At 41.7% G+C, this 24,432-nt stretch overlaps 2 protein-coding genes across 3 annotated transcripts in view; one reads left to right on the top strand and one right to left on the bottom strand.

The window, feature by feature from the left end:
- Positions 1-13,255, top strand: part of zmat3 (zinc finger, matrin-type 3) — a 52,253-nt gene extending 38,998 nt beyond the window's left edge. The window contains exons 2-6 of the mRNA XM_062027636.1: positions 212-900; positions 1,021-1,161; positions 3,847-4,010; positions 6,574-6,677; positions 8,806-13,255. Coding sequence (XP_061883620.1) covers positions 212-900; positions 1,021-1,161; positions 3,847-4,010; positions 6,574-6,677; positions 8,806-9,014 — 1,307 coding nt within the window. The 3' untranslated portion in view covers positions 9,015-13,255. The remainder of the gene's footprint in view (positions 1-211; positions 901-1,020; positions 1,162-3,846; positions 4,011-6,573; positions 6,678-8,805) is intronic.
- On the bottom strand, positions 11,476-22,989 carry LOC133635411 (E3 ubiquitin-protein ligase RNF14-like). Of its 2 annotated transcripts, none has more exons than XM_062028589.1 (7): positions 22,250-22,989; positions 21,965-22,095; positions 21,211-21,885; positions 21,062-21,140; positions 16,991-17,194; positions 15,419-15,591; positions 11,476-15,333 (listed from the first exon to the last, which is right to left on the bottom strand). In XM_062028589.1, the coding sequence occupies exons 1-7, from the start codon at positions 22,395-22,397 to the stop codon at positions 15,193-15,195; spliced, it is 1,551 nt and encodes a 516-aa protein (XP_061884573.1). In that variant the 5' UTR covers positions 22,398-22,989; the 3' UTR covers positions 11,476-15,192. The 2 variants fall into 2 exon arrangements, with proteins under 2 accessions (XP_061884573.1, XP_061884574.1); XM_062028590.1 differs by having other exon boundaries at positions 15,419-15,557.
- Positions 22,990-24,432: the final 1,443 nt, after the last annotated feature.

Raw genomic sequence — 24,432 nt, 5'->3', positions numbered from 1 at the left:
ATTCACATGTAAAAAGTACCTAAGTGTTTATTGTCTATTGTGAGCGAACTGCCATGCTGAATTTCCCCCAGGGATCAATAAAGTACTTTCCCTTCTATTCTGGATGTACTTGCAAGCCACATTATTTATTATTGGGCAGGACAGACCACCAATCATTGGTATGAAATGATTGTGAACATGTTTTATAAGTGCACGTTTCTCCTCTATCCAGGTCCAGAGACCATGTTGAAGCCTGCCCTCAGTCTCTTTAGCCATCCACAGCAGCCTTTTCAACACATGGACTCTTTGCACCAGCTGGGACCTCCACCTATGTTGCCTACACAGACTCTCCGCCCTCCACCAGTCGGCCCCACCCCTGCAATTGGACCGCCAAATATCCCTCCCGCCCAGACTTTGGGGCCCCCTCCCATCCCTGCTACTCACACCTTGAGGCCTCCTGCACACAGCCTGGGCCCACCACCAGTGGTTCCTGCTCAGCCACTGGGGCCCCTTTCTATGATGCAAAACTTGGGTCCTCTGTGTCTGGACCATGCAATGGTGCCTCCCTCCTTAGAGCTCACACAACCACCTCTGAACAATGCACATGCATTGGTGACCCCAGTGCCTGCTGGAGCTAACAGATTCCCCTTGCCCTCCCCTCTTACTTCTAGCCCAGAATCCACACAACTGCACCTAAGATCTGGACCTCCGCTGATCTCATCCCCCGTGTGCGGCCTTATTCAATGCCCTCCTCGGGGTCCCACGGCCCCAGACTGCGAGCAGTCCCAGGATGAGGGCTCTCCTCTGGGTGGGGAAGAACAGGAAGACACTTTTGGCCTGGAAGAACTTTGTAAACCATTGTACTGTAAACTTTGCAATGTTACCCTCAACTCAGCTCAGCAGGCACAGGCTCACTACCAGGTTAGCAACGTTGCAGTACTTTGCACATTTATGTAGCATCAACACTGTCAATAATTGGCCGTCAATCGATTGTTGGGGGGTTGAATCATTTGGAACTGCAATGCTCTTTTCTCCCTGCAGGGGAAGAACCACAGTAAGAAGTTGCGAAACTTCTACGCCGGCAGCCAACAGCCACCAGCCATCAGGATCCCAGAGGTCCTGGAGGTGGCTGGCCAGACAAACCTCATCTCAGGATCCAATGAGAGCGATACCGCAAGGCTGGTAAGACACGATAACAACGTACCGAGTGACCCACTTTTAATGGTGTGTGTGCGCGGCTGCTGAAGTAGACAATCTGCCAACAGAAGTTAGATTTCTCTGAGGAGGCGGTCGGGTAATAACACCGTCAGTGGGCTTCATGTGGACCATATACAGTACCTGCCTGATGTCATTCTATAAATAGCACTTAGTGGAGCACTATAGAACAGGGATTCTCAAACTAGTGCAGAGGTCAGTAACCCAAACTGTTCAAAGAGCCATACTGGACCAAAAATACAAAAAACAAAATCTGTCTGTAGCCGCTAAAAATAAAAGTATAAGTATAATATAAGTGTTATAATGAAGGCAACACATGATGTAAGTGTCTATCCATCCATCCATTATATTAGCTATAATAGCCTACTATCAAAATGACTATGTCGAAGGCTGACGCAAGACTTCGTTGACAGAAATGTTGAAATGTAATATTTATTCTACATGTTTTTTATAGATGTGTCCAAGTTAAAGTAAACAGGTTGTCTTCTTCTAATGGATTTATTACAATCTCTGCGAGCTGGGTAACGTTTGCTGTGGTCTGGAACAACACGGCACACAAACAACTATCAGACATGCGGCCAATATTACAGACAAATAATGTGTCATGCAAATATAAATGAAATACACAGAGGACATCCATCCATTTTTCTACCTATCCCAGCTGCATTTGGGCGGAAGGCGGGGTACACCCCGGACAAGTCGCCACCTCATCGCAGGGCCAACACAGATAGACAACATTCACACACTAGGGCCAATTTAGTGTTGCCATTAAGTAAATTAAATGAAATTAGCTCAAATATACCTACAAAATGATGCAATATGTACACACAGCTAGCTTAGATAGCATGTTAGCATCGAATATGCCTGATTAGCACTCCAACAAGTCAATAACAGTAACAAAGCTCACCTTTGTGCAGTCACGCACAGCATAAAAATTTTGGTGGGCAAAATGAGACAACGGAGTGGCTTAAAACACGTCTTTCTGTGGCAGCGTCGGAGAAAGTTGTACATGTAAACAAACTACGATGAGTTCAAGGTCCGTCGAAATTAGTAGGACGTAGTAGTAGTGAAGCATGTTTAATATAAACAGTGGGATTTCTAACAATTAGGAAGGTTTGTGTCATGTTTGTCCTCCTACAGTCATCAGTGTGTGAATGTGTGAATGGGTGAATGTGGAAAATAGTGTCAAAGCGCTTTGAGTTCCTTAAAAAGGTAGAAAAGCGCTATACAAGTACGACCCATTTACCATTTACAGAAACAATTTTAAAACAAAAAACATATATTTTCCCCTATCTTCTTCCATTTTAACCCTTTTTAAAAAAAAAAAAAAGCTCCAGGGAGCCACTAGGGCGGCGCTAAAGAGGCGCATGCGGTTGCCAAACCCGGATCTAGCGGTTTGTCAAAGAATCACTTCATTAAATATTCAAACACAGTGTTACCGTTCAAACTGTGTGTAATGTCAATGTGGCCAAAACATTCAGTATACAGTACTGGTTGAAATAGGGCTTGAAAGTGTGAGGCGGAAGTGTAAAGCAGCAGTTCCATTGGCAGCAAAACAGGTCCAGAGCATAATACTACCACCGCCATGCTTGACGGTAGGGATGGTGTTACTGGGATTAAAGGCTGCACCTTTTCTCCTCCAAACATATTGCTGGGTATTGTGGCCAAACAGCTCCATTTTTGTTTTAATTGACCACAGAACTTTCCTCCAGAAGGTCTTATCTTTGTCCATGTGATGTCAGATGAAACAAAAATGGAGCTGTTTGGCCACAATACCCAGCAATATGTTTGGAGGAGAAAAGGTGAGGCCTTTAATCCCAGGAACACTATGCCTACCGTCAAGCATGGTGGTGGTAGTATTATGCTCTGGGACTGTTTTGCTGCCAATGGAACTGGTGCTTTACAGAGAGTAAATGGGACAATGAAAAAGGAGGATTACCTCCAAATTCTTCAGGACAAGCTAAAATCATCAGCCCGGAGGTTGGGTCTTGGGCGCAGTTGGGTGTTCCAACAGGACAATGACCCCAAACACACATCAAAAGTGGTAAAGGAATGGCTAAATCAGGCTAGAATGAAGGTTTCAGAATGGCCTTCCCAAAGTCCTGACTTAAACGTGTGGACAATGCTGAAGAAACAAGTCCATGTCAGAAAACCAACAAATTTAGCTGAACTGCACCAATTCTGTGGTCAAAAATTCCAGCAGAAGCTTGTGGATGGCTACCAAAAGCGCCTTATTGCAGGTAAACTTGCCAAGGGACATGTAAGCAAATATTAACATTGCTGTATGTATACTTTTGACCCATTTTCAGTAGACCCATAATAAATTCATTAGAGAAGCAAACTTCATGAATGTTTTTTTGTGACCAACAAGTATGTGCTCCAATCACTACATCACAAAAAAATAAGAGTTGTAGAAATGATTGGAAAGTCAGACAGCCATGACATGATGTTCTTTACAAGTGTATGTACACTTTTGACCACAACTGTATATATTGAATTGGTTTTGACAATTAAAAATGTAAAAATGGCCCCTGAAAAAGCTTGGACACCCCTTCTCTATGGAGTAGTTTGACTTATTGCATTTGTGCCACGTCATCTGTCTTCTAGATTGTTCTTTCTGCCGTTTCAGTTTGCTCTGTCCCGTGTCTGCAGGCTCTGTATAAGGGGCCCACCCGGGTCATTTTGGCCACAGAGAATGATTACTGCAAGCTGTGTGACGCCTCCTTCAGCTCGCAGTCAGTCGCGCAGGCTCACTACCAGGGCAAGAACCATGCAAAGAAACTGCGGCTCGCCGAGGCTCAGCAGAACATCAACATGTACGTCCACACTATGCTGTTTTGTTCGTGACGGACGTGTTATTGGGTCACATGAATTATGGTGACCAAAATGAAGACGGTTGTCATTATTATCGCGGTATTGTTGAATGTGTTCAAAATGTGTCCGCTCCCTGTATGATCAGTGTCAGAGCTTGGTCCGCATTGCCGGCAGTAAGTCGGACCCGTTTCCAGCGAGTGTTGGACTCCGCCAAGGCTGCCCTTTGTCACCCATTCTGTTCATAACTTTTATGGACAGAATTTCTAGGCGCAGTCAGGGGCGTTGAGGGGATCCGGTTTGGTGGCTGCAGGACTTGGTCTCTGCTTTTTGCAGACGATGTGGTCCTGATGGCTTCATCTGGCCAAGATCTTCAGCTCTCACTGGATCGGTTCACAGCCGAGTGTGAAGCATCAAAGAACACAAAGGACATTAAAAGAGCAGAGCTGATGCAACCAGACACTTCTACACACAGCCACAAAAGTAAAACCCCAAAAAAACCAACAACATATACACACATATTCCACGCCATCCTACGCTGGGGTGGGGGGGAACATGGCCAGAGAAAGGAGCAGACCCAACAAAGCAACCAAGAGAGCCTAAATGAGAAGGCATTCATTTCAATTCTGAAATGCTGAGTTAATACCTGTTGTATTTAGATGACGTGCTAGTGTTACTGCCAAGGAATTGATACTGTCAGGTTCAAACACTGATGACATCTATTAAACAGACAAGAAGCAAGGAATCATGCAGAGACAGAGTTCAATTTGGCTCAATGGGGAGAGACGTTTGGGGCTGTACTCTTAGTTACATGTTCCAACTTACACTCTAAGGTCCGGTCCACGTGCTCCTCTATTTATTTGGGAGGTCCCTGGTTAAGTCGCTGAGGCTGCCTCTGAAGGAAGGGGGGGTAATCTCAGCAGCCCCAGTTAGACACAATATATGACTATTCATGAAATGCAAATGTGCTGACACTCGTGATATCGCCCTGTATCTGCTCTGACTGCGTCACGGCACTCGATGTTCGCCCTTGGCAGTCAGCAGGCCAAGTCTGGACACAAACACTGATGCGAGACTCGCAATTGTCCCTTTGCACAGATAGAAAAGTACAACTTCAGCACAATTGATAATAACTATAGCAACAGCCTTTAAAGGCCTACTGAAATTAATTTTTTTTATTTAAACGGGGATTGCAGATCCATTCTATGTGTCATACTTGATCATTTCGCGTTATTGCCATATTTTTTCTGAAAGGATTTAGTAGAGAACAACGACGTTAAAGATCGCAACTTTTGGTATCTGATAAAAAAAAAAGCCTTGCCCCTACCGGAAGTAGCGTGACGTAGTCAATTGAACAGCTCCTCACATTTTCCTATTGTTTACAATGCAGCTAGAGAGATTCGGACCGAGAAAGCGACGATTACCCCATTAATTTGAGCGAAGATGAAAGATTTGTGGATGAGGAACGTTAGAGTGAATGACTACAATGCAGTGCAAGACATATCTTTTTTTGCTCTGACCGTAACTTTGGTACAAGCTGGCTCACTGGATTCCACACTCTCTCCTTTTTCTATTGTGGATCACGGATTTGTATTTTAAACCACCTCGGATACTATATCCTCTTGAAAATGAGAGTCGACAACGCGAAATGGACATTCACAGTGACTTTTATCTCCACGACAATACATCGACGAAACACTTTAGCTACGGAGCTAACGTGATAGCATCGGGCTTAACTGCAGATAGAAACAAAATAAATAAATCCCTGACTGGAAGGATAGACAGAAGATCAACAATACTATTAAACCAGGCACATGTAAATACACGGTTAATGCTTTCCAGCTTGGCGAAGGTTAACATTGTGTTGCTAACGACGCTATTGAAGCTAACTTAGCTATGGAGCTAACGTGATAGCCTCGGTCTCAAATGCAGATAGAAACAAAATACATAAACCCCTGACTGGAAGGATAGACAGGAAATCAACAATACTATTAAACCATGAACATGTAAATACACGGCTACGTCACGCGCATACGTCATCATCCAACGGCGTTTTCAACCGGAAGTTTAGCGGGAAATTTAAAATGTCACTTTATAAGTTAACCCGGCCGTATTGGCATGTGTTGCAATGTTAAGATTTCATCATTGATATATAAACTATCAGACTGCGTGGTCGCTAGTAGTGGCTTTCAGTAGGCCTTTTAAGCATAAGAGTTGTGTGATAACTTATACATAATTATTCTAACAGATACACTGGGAACCGGTTCTGAACAGGAACAGGTTTTCGATTCCCATCCCTACTTGTGCATCGAAAATAGAGCATTACGTCACTGCTGGCGACAAATTTTATGACTTTTTTTCCCACGACAGTCGACTCAAGAGACCGAACTCGAAACTGAAAGCGGCCAAATGCAAGAAATTGAGTACTGGGTAGGAAAAATGCGTACAGTCGGCAGGTCTGCCGTGGGGTTTTTGTACATGCATTGATGTACCATTCCCACCACAACTCCTTTCATTTGTCATGTCCACGGGACGGCTGAAGTATCACTATAGATGTTTTGTTTTTAGGGACGGGAGTGGCGAAGTGACCCCGAGACGGAGCAGGAAAGACAGCAGCGAGTACAGACTGGTGAAAAGTCGTCGTAGCCCTCAGCTTCTTACCTCGTTGCAAGGTAAAAACTCACCACTGCCTCCCACCATGACACAGTCATATGTTCCATGCTTTGTATTTCATCCAACTGTTGACTATTGAACTGCTGAGACTGCTGTATGGGAATGTTGACCGTGCAAGAACACAAAGGGCCAATTCACTAAAGGTTTGCGTGTACTAAAACACGGGCAAACTTTATAGCACACACAAAGCTGATCTAATAAACGTGTGCAAAGTGGATTGCGTCTAATATGGCGTGCAGTACCTTTTGCGTCTGTCTTCAATAATATGCACAATATATGCAGATCTTGAAAACGGCCACAATACCGGGAGGAGAAACGGCAAATATCGTTATTTACAGTGTTGGGTTAGTTACTGAAAACTAGTTACAGTTACTTTATTTCAAAAGTAACTCAGTTACTAACTCAGTTACTTACACCAAAAAGTAATGCGTTACTGTGAAAAGTAACTATTTTGTTACTTTTTTTTTTTTTTTTTTAAAAGCTCCCATTAATGCCCTTTTAGCCTTCATTCCAGTACTGTTATTGCACTGGAGAATAATACAATGTGTTGATCAACTTGACATGCATCACAATGTGCTCTACATACAACACACAAAGACAAAGATATGTTGAAAAAGGGCCAATTTATTTCAGGCCAGAACAAATTGTCAAAACTATTTTAAATAGCTGCAACATAACATACATAACAAACAGCATAATAACAACATAGCTGTAAACCAAGGAAGGCACACACGACATACAGAAAGCCTAACCAGGCCTTTTTTTCTCTCAAGGAATTGTGAAATAAAATCATGTCTTCATGAGATCAACACTGTACTGAAGCCCAGAACACTCTACACAGTTCCCCAGTTTTAGTTTAGAGATAAGGAAAGATTGGCCTGGCCCACTAGCATCCCTCTTTATGTTTGTGAACTCTATAGTCTATACATTTAGAGTGATGTGATAATCAAACACTCTAGAAGTCTAGAATGAAAGAGTGTATAAGAGAATTGACAGAGTGTGTACCTTCAGTGATGAATGATGAGCAGAGGCAGAGTTTGGAGTGTTTTCTTTAGCTTGCTTTCCATGTTTATGTGCTCACTGTCCAGGTGCCATTTGCCATTTGACGCCCGCTATCATGCTAATAAACTGCCTGAAAGCGGGTGACTCCACTGTAGAAACAGCCTGCATGTCTTCTAGCACATACGCTGCAATGGCTCTATCAATGTTGTCCTGGCTAGCAGTGCCTCTGTTAAAATCCAGCCGCTGTTGGAGGTGGAGGTGAAGTGTGTCTCTCTTTACTAGCCCCCCACCCCCGGATTGTAAATAATGTAAATAATTCAATGTATATACTCTGATGATTAACTTGTGTGATGACTTATTATGCTGATAGTATATATTTGTACCATGAATTGAGTATACCTTAAACAAGTTGAAAAAGTTATTCGGGTGTTACCATTTAGTGGTCAATTGTACGGAATATGTACTGTACTATCTACTAATAAAAGTTTCAATCAAATCAAAGTCGAAGCATGTTGTTTTGGTAGCTGTTTCAGCAGATTTGAATTGCTGTTTTGGGCAGTAGACGGGATCTTTGATCCAAGACACAACTTACATTTAACTAAAATGTTCTTTTCTTTGTGCTCGACAAAAGAAAAGTAGTGAGAATATCTCCATGTTAAGAAACTCGACTGCGGCTCCGTTGTTAGTAAACACAGACACGCCTCCTCTTCCCCCCCCTCCCCACACACACACACACACACACACACACACACACACACACACACACACACACACACACACACACACACACACACACACACACACACACACACACACACACACACACACACACACACACACACAAAGCGCGCGGCGGGCCTCTTCTCTGGCTTGTGACACAAGAACATTCAGAAGGACGACACTGCAGCGCTCCAATAAAACACACTCATATCTTCAGTTTCTAGCCGATACTACATAAAAAATAACGTAAAATAACGCAGTAACGCATCATGTAGTAACAGTGACTGAGTTACTGAATATAAAAATATATAAAATAACGCGTTAGATTACTAGTTACTTTGTAACGCGTTAGTCCCAACACTGGTTATTACTGGCTAACTTTCCTCCATTCTGTATTTTGTCTAGGGCCATATTACAACCCAAGACCGAGGCAGCGGATCCCTCGAGATCTAGCCATGTGTGTGACCCCCAGCGGACAGTTCTACTGCTCCATGTGCAACTGCGGGGCAGAACAGGAAGCGGACTTCAGACAGCATCTGGAAAGCAAGCAACACAAAGCAAAAGTGTCGGAGTTAAGGTACCGCAACGAGATGGAGAACCTGGGCTACAGCTAAGAAGAAGATAGGCCGAGGGACAACATGCGACCAAAGTAGGGGCATTTTTCCTGAGGGATTAGTGTTGTAGCATTTTTGGGGTCCACCAAGAAAATTGAAATCTAAATTATTCAAGTGAAATATTATATTTCTGGTCCGTTTTTTTGTTTTTTAATTCTAACTCAGGATGGAGGTGAATTAAAAAAAAAGGTCTTTCAGAAGACGAGGAGGACGAATGCATGCGGATGCAGACTGCGCTCATCTTGTGCACCAATCAGATCAAATCCAAAGCACAACCAATCACGTGGCAGGAATACGACCCATGTGACATGAATCTGTCGGCCTTCGCTGACCCTCAGCGGTTCTTTGACTGACCTTGTTTGTGCCTTCTTTGGAATCAAGAGTCATCTTCAGGCAGTGTAGTTAAACTGGTTTTCTATATTCCTGCTCTATTCTGCACAGAACAAGGTTTAAGTCAATAGTATTACAACTTATTAAGAGATATAGTGCAGGAAAAATTAGATTATGTTGAGCTATTATACTGTAAATATCACGAGGACAAAATGTGACGGTTACACAAGAAAGTGGTCAAAGAAGTTAGTCACAATAATGCAACATAGTCAGAGATTATTCTTTATCCTGATCTTATTGGACTATTGTAAAAGTACTGATATTATTCCATCCAATATTAACTTATTGACAAGCTCAGCCAGAATCAATCAATGTTTACTTATATAGCCCTAAATCACGAGTGTCTCAAAGGGCTGCACAAGCCACGACGACATCCTGGGCTCGGATCCCACATCAGGGCAAGGAAAAACTCAACCCAATGAAACCTGATGAGTTGAATACTTGGCAAAGTCATCGCGCGGGCCGGATAAAACCGTACGTTTGACACCCCTGATTTTGAGTTAAAGTTAATGATACATTGTAGAATCATTTTAAGTGAATATGACTTCATGATGAGTGCATGTGGACTTGTGAGCGCCACTGTACCTGTGTTGAGAAAAACAAACAAAACACAACCAATTATAATTAATGGTGTTTATAGTCTTTTGCCACTTTACTGTGTTATTTACAGCTAAAACACACATTTAATTAGCATTCTCAGTTTGCTTCTTTGCTCAAAGGCCAGTCAAATGATTTCAACTAGAGATGTCCGATAATATCGGACTGCCGATATTATCGGCTGATAAATGCTTTAAAATGTAATATCGGAAATTATCGGTATCGGTTTCAAAAAGTAAAATGTATGACTTTTTAAAAACGCCGCTGTGTACACGGACGTAGGGAGAAGTACAGAGCGCCAATAAACCTTAAAGGCACTGCCTTTGCGTGCCGGCCCTGTCACATAATATCTACGGCTTTCCACACACACACAAGTGAATGCAATGCATACTTGGTCAACAGCCATACAGGTCACACTGAGGGTGACCGTATAAACAACTTTAACACTGTTACAAATATGCGCCACACTGTGAACCCGCACCAAACAAGAATGACAAACACATTTCGGGAGAACATCCGCACCGTAACACAACATAAACACAACAGAACAAATACCCAGAACCCCTTGCAGCACTCGTCCGGGACGCTACAATATACACCCCCTGCTACCCAAAACCCCACCTCAACCCCGCCCATCTCAACCTCCTCATGCTCTCTCAGGGAGAGCATGTCCCAAATTCCAAGCTGCTGTTTTGAGGCATGTTACCATTATCGGACATCTCTAATTTCAACCATTTTAGTGTAGAATGGTACATGGGTTATACTTTTTCCCCCCCTGAGTTGGTACCTTTTTTTTGGTTTTCGTTGGTACCTTTTTTTGTCTGTGTTGCTACCTTTTTTTGCCTGTTTTGGTACCTTTTTTGGTCTATGTTGGTACCTTTTTTTTTTTTGTCTATGTTAGTACCTTTTTTTTTTGTCTGTGTTGGTACCTTTTTTTTGGTCTGTGTTGGTACCTTTTTTTGCCTATGTTGCTACCTTTTTTTTTTTGCCTGTGTTGGTACCTTTTTTTGTCTGTGTTGGTACCTTTTTTTTGCCTGTTTTGGTACCTTTTCTTGTCTATGTTGGTACCTTTTTTTGTCTGTGTTGCTACCTTTTTTTTTGCCTGTGTTGGTACCTTTTTTTGTCTATGTTGGTACCTTTTTTTAGGCATAATAATGTGTTAATTCCACGACTGTATATATCGGTATCGGTTGATATCGGAATCGGTAATTAAGAGTTGGACAATATCGGAATATCGGATATCGGCAAAAAAGCCATTATCGGACATCTCTAATTTCAACCATTTTAGTGTAGAATGGTAAATGGGTTATACTTTTTTTTCCCCTGAGTTGGTACCTTTTTTTTGGTTTTCGTTGGTACCTTTTTTTGTCTGTGTTGCTACCTTTTTATGCCTGTTTTGGTACCTTTTTTTGTCTATGTTGGTACCTTTTTTTTTGTCTATGTTGGTACCTTTTTTTTTGTCTGTGTTGGTACCTTTTGTCTGTGTTGGTACCTTTTTTTGCCTATGTTGCTACCTTTTTTTTTGCCTATGTTGCTACCTTTTTTTGCCTGTGTTGGTACCTTTTTTTTGTCTGTGTTGGTACCTTTTTTTGCCTGTTTTGGTACCTTTTCTTGTCTATGTTGGTACCTTTTTTTTTGTCTGTGTTGGTACCATTTTTTGTCTGTGTTGCTACCTTTTTTTTGCCTGTGTTGGTACCTTTTTTGTCTATGTTGGTACCTTTTTTTAGGCATAATGTGTTAATTCCACGACTGTATATATCGGTATCGGTTGATATCGGAATCGGTAATTAAGAGTTGGACAATATCGGAATATCGGATATCTGCAAAAAAGCCATTATCGGACATCTCTAATTTCAACCATTTTAGTGTAGAATGGTAAATGGGTTACACTTTTTTTCCCCCCTGAGTTGGTACCTCTTTTTTGGTTTTCGTTGGTACCTTTTTTGTCTCTGTTGGTACCTTTTTTTTGTCTGTGTTGGTACCTTTTTTTGTCTGAGTTAGTACCTTTTTTTTGGTCTAAGTTGCTACCTTTTTTTTGCTTGTGTTGGTACCTTTTTTTGTCTATGTTGGTACCCTTTTTTTGTCTATGTTGGTACTTTTTTTTAGGCATAATAATGTGTTAATTCCATGACTGTATATATCGGTATCGGTTGATATCGGAATCGGTAATTAAAAGTTGGACAATATCGGAATATCGGCAAAAAAGCCATTATCGGACATCTCTAATTTCAACCATTTTAGTGTAGAATGGTAAATGGGTTATACTTGTTTAGCACTTTTCTACCTTCAAGGTACTCAAAGCGCTTTGACACTATTTCCACATTCACCCATTCACACACACATTCACACACTGATGATGGCGGGAGCTGCCATGCAAGGTGCTAACCATGAGGTTATCATCAGGAGCAAGGGTGAAGTGTCTTGCTCAAGGACACAACGGACGTGATGAAGGTTGGGGATCGAACCAGGAACCCTGGTCCCCAGAAGAAGTAGAAGTGTCGCGCACTCTACAAAATACACAATAACTGCTGTGAGGATGTCTTGGCTCACTATGAGGGACTTTAAGGGCCGAGGCGCTGCAGGGAGACTACAAGATGAGCAATGGAGGGAGAAGAAACTGCTGAGCTGTTGTTTTACTCACTGAGCACGGTGGCCTGTGAGGGGACAAGCAAGCATTTCTTCCAGGAGTTGGCAGCATGTCGGAGGGCCAGAGGTGTTACAAACGCTGTGTGGAAAAAGGCCACAGATGTGGTTCTTTATTATTATTAGTTGTTGGGAAGACTTGACACTGCATGAGGCCACCACGGTACTTACCTCCTTTGCATGAGAGCCGGGCCATGGACTTGGAGCCATTTGCGTGCCAAGAAGGAATGGTGTAATACATATGACCTTTTTTTATTTATTATTATTGCTAAGCAAAGTGTCTTGCACATTGATCTGGTTGCATATTTAACAAATACAATTAAAAATATTAATTTAAACCACTTTGAATACTGGAAAATAGTTTGTGTTTCCTGTCTCGTTTCCTGAAATTAAGAGTTTACCATGAAGTAGTCCTCCAGAAATGTTATTTATTCATATTAAAATGAATATTTTTATTTGGATCAAGTGAAATTACTCAAATAGAAAACAATGCTAGGTATGAACAAACTAACAGATTTATTATTAACCCTCTGGAATGGACTTATACTGGCTTTAATTAACAGGGGACCTATTATGCAAAACTGAATTTTTTTGTCTTTGTTGGTACCTTTTTTTTGGTCTGTTGGTAGCTTTTTTTTGCCTGTGTTAAAGATTAAGATTAAAGTACCAATGATTGTCACACACACACTAGATGTGGTGAAATTTGTCCTCTGCATTTGACCCATCCCCTTGGGGAGCAGTGGGCAGCAGCGGCGCCGCGCCCGGGAATCATTTTGGTGATTTAACCCCCAACTCCAACCCTTGATGCTGAGTGCCAAGCAGGGAGGGAAACGGGTCCCATTTTTATAGTCTTTGGTACCTTTTTTTGTCTCTGTTGGTACCTTTGTTTGTCTAGGTTGGTACCTTTTTTTGGTCTATGTTGGTACCTTTTTTTGCCTGTGTTGGTACCTTTTTTTTGCCTGTGTTGGTACCTTTTTTTTTTGCCTGTGTTGGTACCTTTTTTTTGTCCGTGTTGGTACCTTTTTTTCCCCCTCAGTTGGTACCTTTTTTTTTTTCGTTGGTACCTTTTTTTGTCTGTGTTGCTACCTTTTTTTGCCTGTGTTGGCACCTTTTTTTGACTTTGTTGGTACCTTTTTTTGTCTGTGTTGGTACCTTTTTTTGTCTTTGTTTGTACCTTTTTTTGGTGTATGTTTCTACCTTTTTTTTGTCTTTGTTGCTACTTTTTTTTGCCTGTGTTGGTACCTTTTTTTTTTAAAAATCTTAGTTGGTACCTTTTTTTGCCTGTGTTGGTACCTTTTTTTGCCTGTGTTGGTACCTTTTTTTGTCTATGTTGGTACCTTTTTTTTGTCTATGTTGGTACCTTTTTTTACCTGTGTTGGTACATTTTGTTTTGTCTATGTTGGTACCTTTTTTGGTCTATGTTGCTGTCTTTTTTTTGCCTGTGTTGGTACCTGTGTTTCGTTAGGTACCTTTTTTTTGTCTGTGTTGTTACCTTTTTTTGTCTTTGTTGGTACCTTCTTTTTGCCTGTGTTGGTACCTTTTTTTTAAATCTTAGTTGGTACCTTTTTTTGCCTGTGTTGGTACCTTTTTTTGCCTATGAGGGTACCTTTTTTTTGCCTGTGTTGGTACCTTTTTTTTGCCTGTGTTGGTACCTTTTTTTTGTCTATGTTGGTACCTTTTTTTTGTCTATGTTGGTACCTTTTTTTTACCTGTGTTGGTACATTTTGTTTTGTCTATGTTGGTACCTTTTTTGGTCTATGTTGCTGTCTTTTTTTTTGCCTGTGTTGGTACCTGTGTTTTGTTAGGTACCTTTTTTTGCGTGTGTTTGTACCTTTTTTTTGTCTGTGTTGTTACCTTTTTTTTGTCTTTGTTGGTACCTTCTTTTTGTCTGTGTTGGTACCTTTTTTTTGTCTAGGTTGGTACCTTTTTTTTGTCTATGTTGCTACCTCTTTTTTGTCTGTGTTGGTATCTTTTTTTGTATATGTTGATACCTTTGTTTTTGTCTTGGTGGTACCTTTTTTTTGTCTATGTTGCTACCTTTTTTTGTCTATGTTGCTACCTTTTTATTGACCCAGCACATTTGCTCACATTTTCAGTAGACCCATAATAAATTCATAAAAGAAGCAAACTTCATGAATGTTTTGTGTGACCACCAAGTATGTGCTCCAATCACTACATCACAACAAAATAAGAGTTGTAGAAATGATTGGAAACTGAAGACAGCCATGACATGATGTTCTTTACAAGTGTATGTAAACTTTTGACCACGACTGTATGTGCTGGTGCCAGCAACTCAGATTGGTTTGTATGGATGAATAAATACTGTAAAAATGTTCAGGTATTTCAATTTAGAGGGGTCATGAAAAAAAGAATGTTCCCAAAGGGGCATGACAAAAATAATAGAGAAGCTCTGCTCGATTGTAAACTATTAGAAATAAGTGATTTAGCTCCCACTAGTGGCTGTTACAATGCAATCCCTATTTCAAAATGCTTCCAGACTGATGTGTACTTGAGTTATGGCCTACTTGTGTCCTTCTGAGACTGTCGGTCAGACGTTATACTGGTACAGCGTACAAGCACCTTGCTCAAAGTGTTTGCCAATATTTTGATAGGAAAGCTTGCCCAAGCAGGCCCAGCAGAACAATCGCTGGCACCTTGTGCACGTCATCACATTGCACCCTTTGTCTTTCTGCAACACAAAAACACAAATGCTTTCAAAAAAAAGTTTTTTTTTTAGATGAAACACAGAGCTCATGAAAGTACAAGTACAGTACCTGTATTGTGCAGAAGCAGTACGGACAATTTTTGCTGTTGAACGCAATCCAGTCCTCGGAGAGGAACTCCTCCAGAGTGCTGAGCAGAATCTTTCGACCGTACTTGCTCTCCAGCTGGCGCTGCCTTCGTTTGCTACCACTGGCATAGTCATCCCAGAGAGCCGTCAAACCCACTGACACACATGACAACATTACACATGCTATGTATACTTAGTAAGCTACGTACATTGATCGAAAAGCTGGAGGTACAAAAATGATGCAAAGAAGAAAATAAAATCTCTTGAGGACCAGCATCCTATGCAGTGGACGTACACTATATTGCCAAAAGTATTTGGCCACCCATCCAAATGATGAGAATCAGGTGTTCTAATCACTTGGCCCGGCCACAGGTGTATCAAATCAAGCACTTAGGCATGGAGACTGTTTCTACAAACATTTGTGAAAGAATGGGCCGCTCTCAGTGATTTCCAGCGTGGAACTGTCATAGGATGCCACCTGTGCAACAAATCCAGTCGTGAAATGTCCTCTCTCCTAAATATTCCAAAGTCAACTGTCGGCTTTATTATAAGAAAAGTGAAGAGTTTGGGAACAACAGCAAGTCAGCCACCAAGTGGTAGACCACGTAAACTGACAGAGAGGTCAGCATAGTGCAAAGACTTTCTGCACAGTCAGTTGCTACAGAGCTCCAAACTTCATGTGACCTTCCAATTAGCCCACGTACAGTACGCAGAGAGCTTCGTGGAATGGGTTTCCATGGCCGAGCAGCTGCATCTAAGCCATACATCACCAAGTCCAATGCAAAGCGTGGGATGCAGTGGTGTAAAGCACGTCACCACTGGACTCTAGAGCAGTGGAGACGCCTTCTCTGGACTGATGAATCACACTTTTCCATCTGGCAATCTGATGGATGAGTCTGGGTTCTGAGGTTGCCAGGAGAACGCTACATTACGGACTGCATCGTGCCGAGTGTGAAATTTGGTGGAGGAGGAATTATGGTATGGGGTTGGTCTTTCAGGAGTTGGGCTTGGCCCCTTAGTTCCAGTGAAAGGAACTTTGAATGCTCCAGGATACCAAAACATTTTGGACAATTCCATGCTCCCAACCTTGTGGGAACAGTTTAGAGCGGGCCCCTTCCTCTTCAACTTGACTGGCCTGCACAGAGTCCTGACCTGAACCCGATAGAACAGCTTTGGGATGAATTAGAACGGAGACTGAGGGCCAGGCCTTCTCCACCAACGTCAGTGTGTGGCCTCACCAATGCGCTTTTGGAAGAATGGTGGAGAATTCCTATAAACACACTCCGCAACCTTGTGGACAGCCTTCCCAGAAGAGTTGAAGCTGTAATAGCTGCAAAAGGTGTCATATTGAACCCTATGGGTTAGGAATGGGATGGCACTTCAAGTTCATATGTGAGTCAAGGCAGGTGGCCAAATACTTTTGGCAATATAGTGCATCTGTATTGCTCACTGGTGTTATTTTATTTTTTCAAACTGACAAAAGAAATAGGCCGAAAACAAACAATCACTGCAGAAAATGCCTTAGTAGTTGTTAAAACTATAATATAAGACCTACCAACTGACTGGGGGAGGTCTGCATCGCCTTGCTGTGGGTCATCTGTTTGAGGCTTCCCCCTCACCCTGCAGTCATCTCTTCCATGGTAAGTCTTCTTGCAGGTAACACAGAAGGCAAAGCCACAGACAGAGCAGAGCGCCACCCTGCTGGCTTCCTCCAGAATGACCGGCGATCCACAGGTGGTCCGTGGACAGTAAATGACATCTGACGAAACACCACATGACACATTCAAGTTACAACTTACTCGCTTATCTGCAACCAAAAATAACCTGCCGGATGTGCGCGTCTGCAGCTTATAAGGCTGATATCATTCTGGAAGATGAACGCTTGACCTTCCAGTTATAGTGGTCAAAATTACTACAGTTATGAGAAATAAAAGTTTATTGCATTTGAAAAGAATATTCACATTAGTGTTATACAGGTGAAACACAACACATTAAATATCATGCAAAACTTCATTCAATTTAACTTTGAATGTTAAACTAATATTTGATACTATATAAACTCATTACAAACAGTGAAATATGTCAAGACCTTGGTATAATATCAATGTATCTTGGTTTACAGTTTTTAAAACCCCAGATTTCCCAAAATGTTCCATTGAAGTTGACATAAAATGTAATCCACAGTCATCAAAATGATATCAAAAGAAGGCTTGAAATAGCTGGAGTTGCATGTTATGAGACTTTGTCATATTAGTTTCACCTTTTAGATCTAATTGCCGCAAACATACCTTTGCACGATATTCTAACTTTTGGAGGTTCACCTGTAGTGCTGAAACCAATTAGTTGATTTGATTTTTTTGATTTTTATTAAGGATCCCCATTAGCTGGTTGCCTCAACAACCCACTAGTCTTCCTGGGGTCCACAATTCAATACAATTACAAGTAAAAGCATATAATTATAACTACACAATACAGAAAAAAATAAAAGCATCAATAAAAAAAACAAGCAAACAATTTACAGTCACAGAATAATAATTACCATATAAATATTATCAATAAAGGAGGAACAGAATACATCCTATAATAGGATTAAGATTAAACAAAACTCGATTTAATAGGATTCCTATTAAGTCGAGTTTTGTTTAATCGTAATGAGAAGTTTTGCCCAAAACTTTTGCATCAATCATGCATTGTAAGAGTTTTTTTTTTTTTTTAAACTTTAGTTTAAAGGCCTACTGAAAGCCACTACCACCACGCAGACCACGCAGTCTGATAGTTTATATATCAATGATGAAATCTTAACATTGCAACACATGCCAATACGGCCGGGTTAACTTATAAAGTGACATTTTAAATTTCCCGCTAAACTTCCGGTTGGAAACGTCTATGTATGATGACGTATGCGCGTGACGACACGACGGCAACGGAAGTATTCGTACCCAATGTGTCACCATACAAACTGCTCTGTTTTCATCGCAAAATTCCACAGTATTCTGGACATTTGTGTTGGTGAATCTTTTGCAATTTGTTTAATGAACAATGAAGACTGCAAAGAAGAATGTTGTAGGTGGGATCGGTGTATTAGCGGCTGGCTGCAGCAACACAACAAGTAGGACTTACTTGGATAGCAGATGTGCTAGCCGATGCTAGCCGCCAACCGCACCTGTGATCAGGTGAAGTCCTTCGTCGCGCCGTCGATCGCTGGAACGCAGGTGAGCACGGGTGTTGATGAGCAGATGAGGGCTGGCTGACGTAGGTGGAGCGCTAATGTTTTTATCATAGCTCTGTGAGGTCCGGTTGCTAAGTTGCTAAGTTGGCTTCAGCGTCGTTAGCAACAGCATTGTTAAGCTTTGCCAGGCTGAGAATTATTAACCGTGTAGTTACATGTCCATGGTTTAATAGTATTGTTGATCTTCTGTCTATCCTTCCAGTCAGGGGTTTATTTATTTTGTTTCTATCTGCATTTGAGCCAGATGTTATCACGTTAGCTCAGTAGCTAAAGAGCTTCGCCGATGTATTGTCGTGGAGATAAAAGTCACTGTGAATGTCCATTTCGCGTTCTCGACTCTCATTTTCAAGAGGATATAGTATCCGAGGTGGTTTAAAATACAAATCCCTGATCCACAATAGAAAAAGGAGAGTGTGGAATCCAATGAGCCCTTGTACCTAAGTTACGGTCAGAGCGAAAAAAGATACACCCTGCACTGCCTCTCTAGTCCTTCACTCTAACGTTACTCATCCACGAATCTTTCATCCTCGCTCAAATTAATGGGGTAATCGTCGCTTTCTCGGTCCGAATCTCTCTCGCTCCATTGTAAACAACGGGGAATTGTGAGGAATCCTTCCTCCTGTGACGTCACGCTACTTCCGGTATAGGCAAGGCCTTTTTTTTTATCAGCGACCAAAGGTTGCGAACTTTATCGTCGTCGTTCTATACTAAATCCTTTCAGCAAAAATATGGCAATATCGCGAAATGATCAAGTATGACACATAGAATGGATCTGCTATCCCCGTTTAAATAAAAACATTTCATTTCAGTAGGCCTTTAATTATTGACATTGTATGTATGTAAAATACTGGCTGTACAGATCCTGTAATGCAGTGTTTTTCAACCTTTTTGAAGCCAAGGCACATTTTTTGTAATTTTTTTAAAAATCCCACTACTGAAAATGTTAACAAATGACACTCAGTAGCGTATATTGACCAAATATGACAAAATATGAAGCAATTGCACCACTAAGTCCTCAAAGTAGACCTGCACCGCAACTAGCTACCTGCTGCCACCTACTGATATGGAGGAGTATTACATGGTCACTCTGCAGACATTCAACAACGGCACATTTGGCCATCTGTTAAACAAATTATCCAAATATGTTGGCCTGTTCTTTCACCTTCGTCATTATCTTCCTATCTTTATGCTCTACTTACTCTATATAAAACTCTCTTCGAACCACATCTAAACTACTGTAATGTCATCTGGTGTAACACCTTCCCTACCTACCTTCACAATTAGAATCCATGCAAAAGAAAACCATACGGGCCCTGTCATGGTCCAAGTTTAATGCCCCCACTCGACATCTATTCCATAATTATCATCTCTTAAGACTGACAGAGTTCAATATTGATCAAAATGCTTGTCTAACCTATCAAGTCATCCACAGGCTGAATATCAGGCTCTGTAGCTTGGTTCCTATCTATCGTCCCCAGCATGCCCACAAACTCGTAGCTTAGATCTGATATCAGGTAAACATCGTCTATGGATTGATTGATTGAAACTTCTATTAGTAGATTGCACAGTACAGTACATATTCCGTACAATTGACCACTAAATGGTAACACCCGAATAAGTTTTTCAACCTGTTTAAGTCGGGGGTCCACGTTAATCTATTCATGGTCTACTGGCTTGTACCGCTCGAAGTGTTGTATGCAGGGGACCAAAGATCTGGAACCGGCTTGATGAGCGCCTCAAGATGCTCTATTCATTCTCCAACTTCAAAAAGAAACTGAAAACTTACCTATTAACCACCTCTCTCTAATGCCTCATGTGGGGTAGACTACTGTTGGGTTTTGCATGGTTGAATGAATGTATGTGTGTACATGTATGCTTGCTTTAGTACTATTATTTTGTGTTTATCATATAGCGTTTTTTGTGCTTGCCACCATGTTTCAGCTTTCCATGTATATACTGTCCTCTGGACCCCCTGCCAAAAGCTTCTTCTAGCTTATTTGGGGGACCCTTTCACTTACCAACATCCTTAAATGATATTCATTACTATTGTAATTGTTCTATGGTATTGTGAATAAACTTGAAACAAACATTTCTTGTGGAATATAATTATTGGTTTGCATTAAATACTTTTTTAGGCCAATTAGGTGAAATTTCATATATTCCCACGGCACACCAGAGAGTATCTCACGGCACACCAGTGGTTGAACAACACTGCTGTAATGGTTCCATTTAATGTTCATTATTTGATATGGTAAAATGTGATTCAAGCTCAGATTGGTTTCTCTGTATTTGTCCACTTTAATGTTGATCAGTTCAAACTTCATGTATTTTTTTGTTATATGATTGAATAGCGATTCAACAAGGCCTAGATTTTGAGTGTTCTTTGAATCCACACACCTGCCATACAGTCCAGAGTAGACTGTAGAAGAAGACGGTCATAGCGTCTAAACAGTTCCTCCCCCACCAGACTCTCCACCTTCCAAATGAAAATAGAAGATAATCAAATATGTCAGAGTAATACTTAAGAAATAAGGATGGGATCTTACTTGGTCAGGCGTGGGGAAAGCTGTGCAGCCTGCCTGAGCGCAGGTGACGCCAAGGACATTTCCCTCTGTTATCCGGAGCTTACAGAACTCAGCCAGACAGGCCTGGCAGAAGACATGGCCGCACTCTTGTATCCGTACACACTCGGAACCCAGGTAGCTCAGAAAACACACTGAGCAATCAAAAACTGTGCTTTGGAAAACCTTGTGTGTTTGAGCTGCATCGTGGACCAATATCTCAGACATAAGAGCTTGTGCTGGAGTCAGGGAGAGATCAGAGACTGGTTGGTCGGAAGCTGAAAGGTTTCCAGCTCCTTTTCCACATGCTTCTTCTTCACCAAGCGGGATGGAAGAATCCTTACGGGATTTGCAGGACTCGGGGGCTACGGCTCCTCGAGAGTCTTCATGACTATTGTCCATCAAATTATCTGAAAGGTGACAACGTTCGGCGTCTTTGGACCCTGAGGTGAGGGGGATTTGATTGGTTTCCGGGATGGAGGCGGAAATTGTGTCCTCGCTGTTGTACGGGCTGCTGCGTTCATTGGGGAGTTCCAGCAGAGAACGGATGTTGAGGAATCCGAGAGTATCCTCCCTTAGAAACTGTACCCAGGAGAAGATCACCACGTCACCTCCAGTGGCTTGATAGAGATCAACGAGGTGAGACCCCAAAGAAGCAAGCTGGAGAGACGCAGGGGAAATGGCTGACGTGGTCCATGTAAACAAATCCACACACACACACGTGTGTAATGCTGCTTACCTGTTTGTGTGTCAGCCAGATACAGCAGAGAGTGAAGGAGGGAGGGGATGAGGAGGGATAATCCTCCGGGAACTCAAAGGCCAGATGCAACGCTGGAAGGAATGATATCTCGTGCTGCGTCCGGGTGTCACCTTTGACAAAGCAAACATGACACATGTTCTTGGGAAATCTGATTCCCTGTTCTTTCTACTGAGTCGTACTGTCTGCAAACCAAGATCTACATCTACATGTCCTCACATTACAGGAAGTCAATAACACACTTTTGAACGAGAATGATTTGTTTACCCTCTCCGAGTGCCACCAGGAAGCCAGAGGGCAGTTCAGTCAACACTTTTATTTCCCCAGCAGTCCTAAGTCCGTGCCGGACAAACTCCTCTGAACTCAGAATGCTATGAATAGCAAGTAGCTCGTTTTCTTGCTCCTCCAGATCCATACCTGCAGTGGAAATGACTGGCAACACCTGTCACTAGTTCCTCTATGCAAGGCATTCAGTCCAAAACAATAACAACAATGTTGCCTGCTGCAGTTGTCCGTCCCACCAGTGACTCATCAGTCTGATGCAGGAAGCAGGAATTGCCTCAGCAACTACTGACAGCAGCAGGACTGCAAGTCAGGCATTCATGAGCCACACTGGTGCCATTATCAAAACATTTTTGGATATTAGCTTTTGTTGTAAAACAAGATAATCATATGATATTTATCTCAAGTTTCATTATCTGTATGAGAATAAAAGACACCATCACTATGCAATTCATGCTGCTGTCTCAAGCTGTTTCCTAGATTCAAACTCTAGTAACGTTCCTGGTATAAAACTTCATGAATAACATACATTGCTTTCTAAAAGTGCAAATGCTGCCATTCCACAGAAGCTCGTCAAAGCAGAACCTTATCAAATCTATTGATCTAAAAACCACTGTGCGTTCTGCGCACTACACCTGATTTTTAAATTAGAATAATTAAGGATAACATCTGCAACAACTTAAAACAATATCCAAGTTAAATCCATCCATCTTCTTCCGCTTATCCGAGGTTGGGTCGGAGGGCAGCAGCCTAAGCAGGGAAGCCCAGACTTCCCTCTCCCCAGCCACTTCGTCCAGCTCCTCCCGGGGGATCCCGAGGTGTTCCCTAGCCAGCCGGGAGACATAGTCTTCCCAACGTGTCCTGGGTCTTCCCCGTGGTCTCCTACCGGTCGGACTTGCCCGAAACACCACCCTAGGGTCTCCTCCCCAACTTGGAGAAGGCACTCCACCCTTTTCCGGGCGAGAACCATGGACTCGGACTTGGAGGTGCTGATTCTCATCCCAGTCGCTTCACACTCGGCTGCGAACCGATCCAGTGAGAGCTGAAGATCCTGGCCAGATGAAGCCATCAGGACCACATCATCTGCAAAAAGCAGAGACCTAATCCTGCAGCCACCAAACCAGATACCCGCAACGCCCTGACTGCGCCTAGAAATTTGTCAAGTTAAATTCATAAACAAATTTAGTTAATATTCAAATTAGAGCTGTCAGAAACAATGAGTTAATTTGCGATGAATCACAAACAAGATTGCATTATTGTTGTTTATACGCAGATTAATCACACTATTTTGACTGTATATGCTACTTTACCCGAACTTGATGCATGGATGCTTACCTGGCAGTGATCAGGTCAATGCATATATGTTGGTACAAAGATGAATAATAATATGAATGATCATTCATTCACTCTCCTTTCACACTTGATGGAGGTAGGCTACATTTGTAGCTACAGTTGCCCTGTTGTAAAATGACGGAGACGTGGCTGCCAATTTGCGCCCACGGTTTCACCTACCATTGCCAAACATATATATATATATATATATATATATATATATATATATATATATATATATATATATATATATATATATATATATATATAAAGTACCAATGATTGTCACACACACACAAGGTGTGGTGAAATTATTCTCTGCATTCGACCCATCACCCTTGATGACCCCCTGGGAGGTGAGGGGAGCAGTGAGCAGCAGCGGTGGCCGCGCCCGGGAATCATTTTTGGTGATTTAACCCCCAATTCCAACCCCTGATGCTGAGTGCCAAGCAGGGAGGTAATGGCTCCCATTTGTATAGTCTTTGGTATGACTCGGCCGGGGTTTGAACTCACAACCTACCGATCTCAGGGTGGACACTCTAACCACTAGGCCACTGAGTAGGTTATATACATATATATATATATATATATATATATATATATATATATATATATATATATATATGTATATTTGTTTACATATAATAATAATTTAGTAGATATATTATTAAAAATTATAATTGGTAATTAAGAATGTGTGTCTTTAAAGCTTTGTAATCACTCAGAAATATCAAGCAGCTAAAAGTTAAACATAGATTAGTGTGGAGTGTTTAGCATTTTTCCCATCATGCCTTGCAATGGATTTAAATGGGTGTCATTTTGAATGTTTTATGGTG

The sequence above is a fragment of the Entelurus aequoreus genome, linkage group LG19, assembly GCF_033978785.1.
Source record: "Entelurus aequoreus isolate RoL-2023_Sb linkage group LG19, RoL_Eaeq_v1.1, whole genome shotgun sequence".
NCBI classification, from domain to species: Eukaryota; Metazoa; Chordata; class Actinopteri; order Syngnathiformes; family Syngnathidae; genus Entelurus; species Entelurus aequoreus.
The sequence above is the reverse complement of the archived record's forward strand: the minus strand, read 5'-3'. Positions and strand labels throughout refer to the sequence as shown.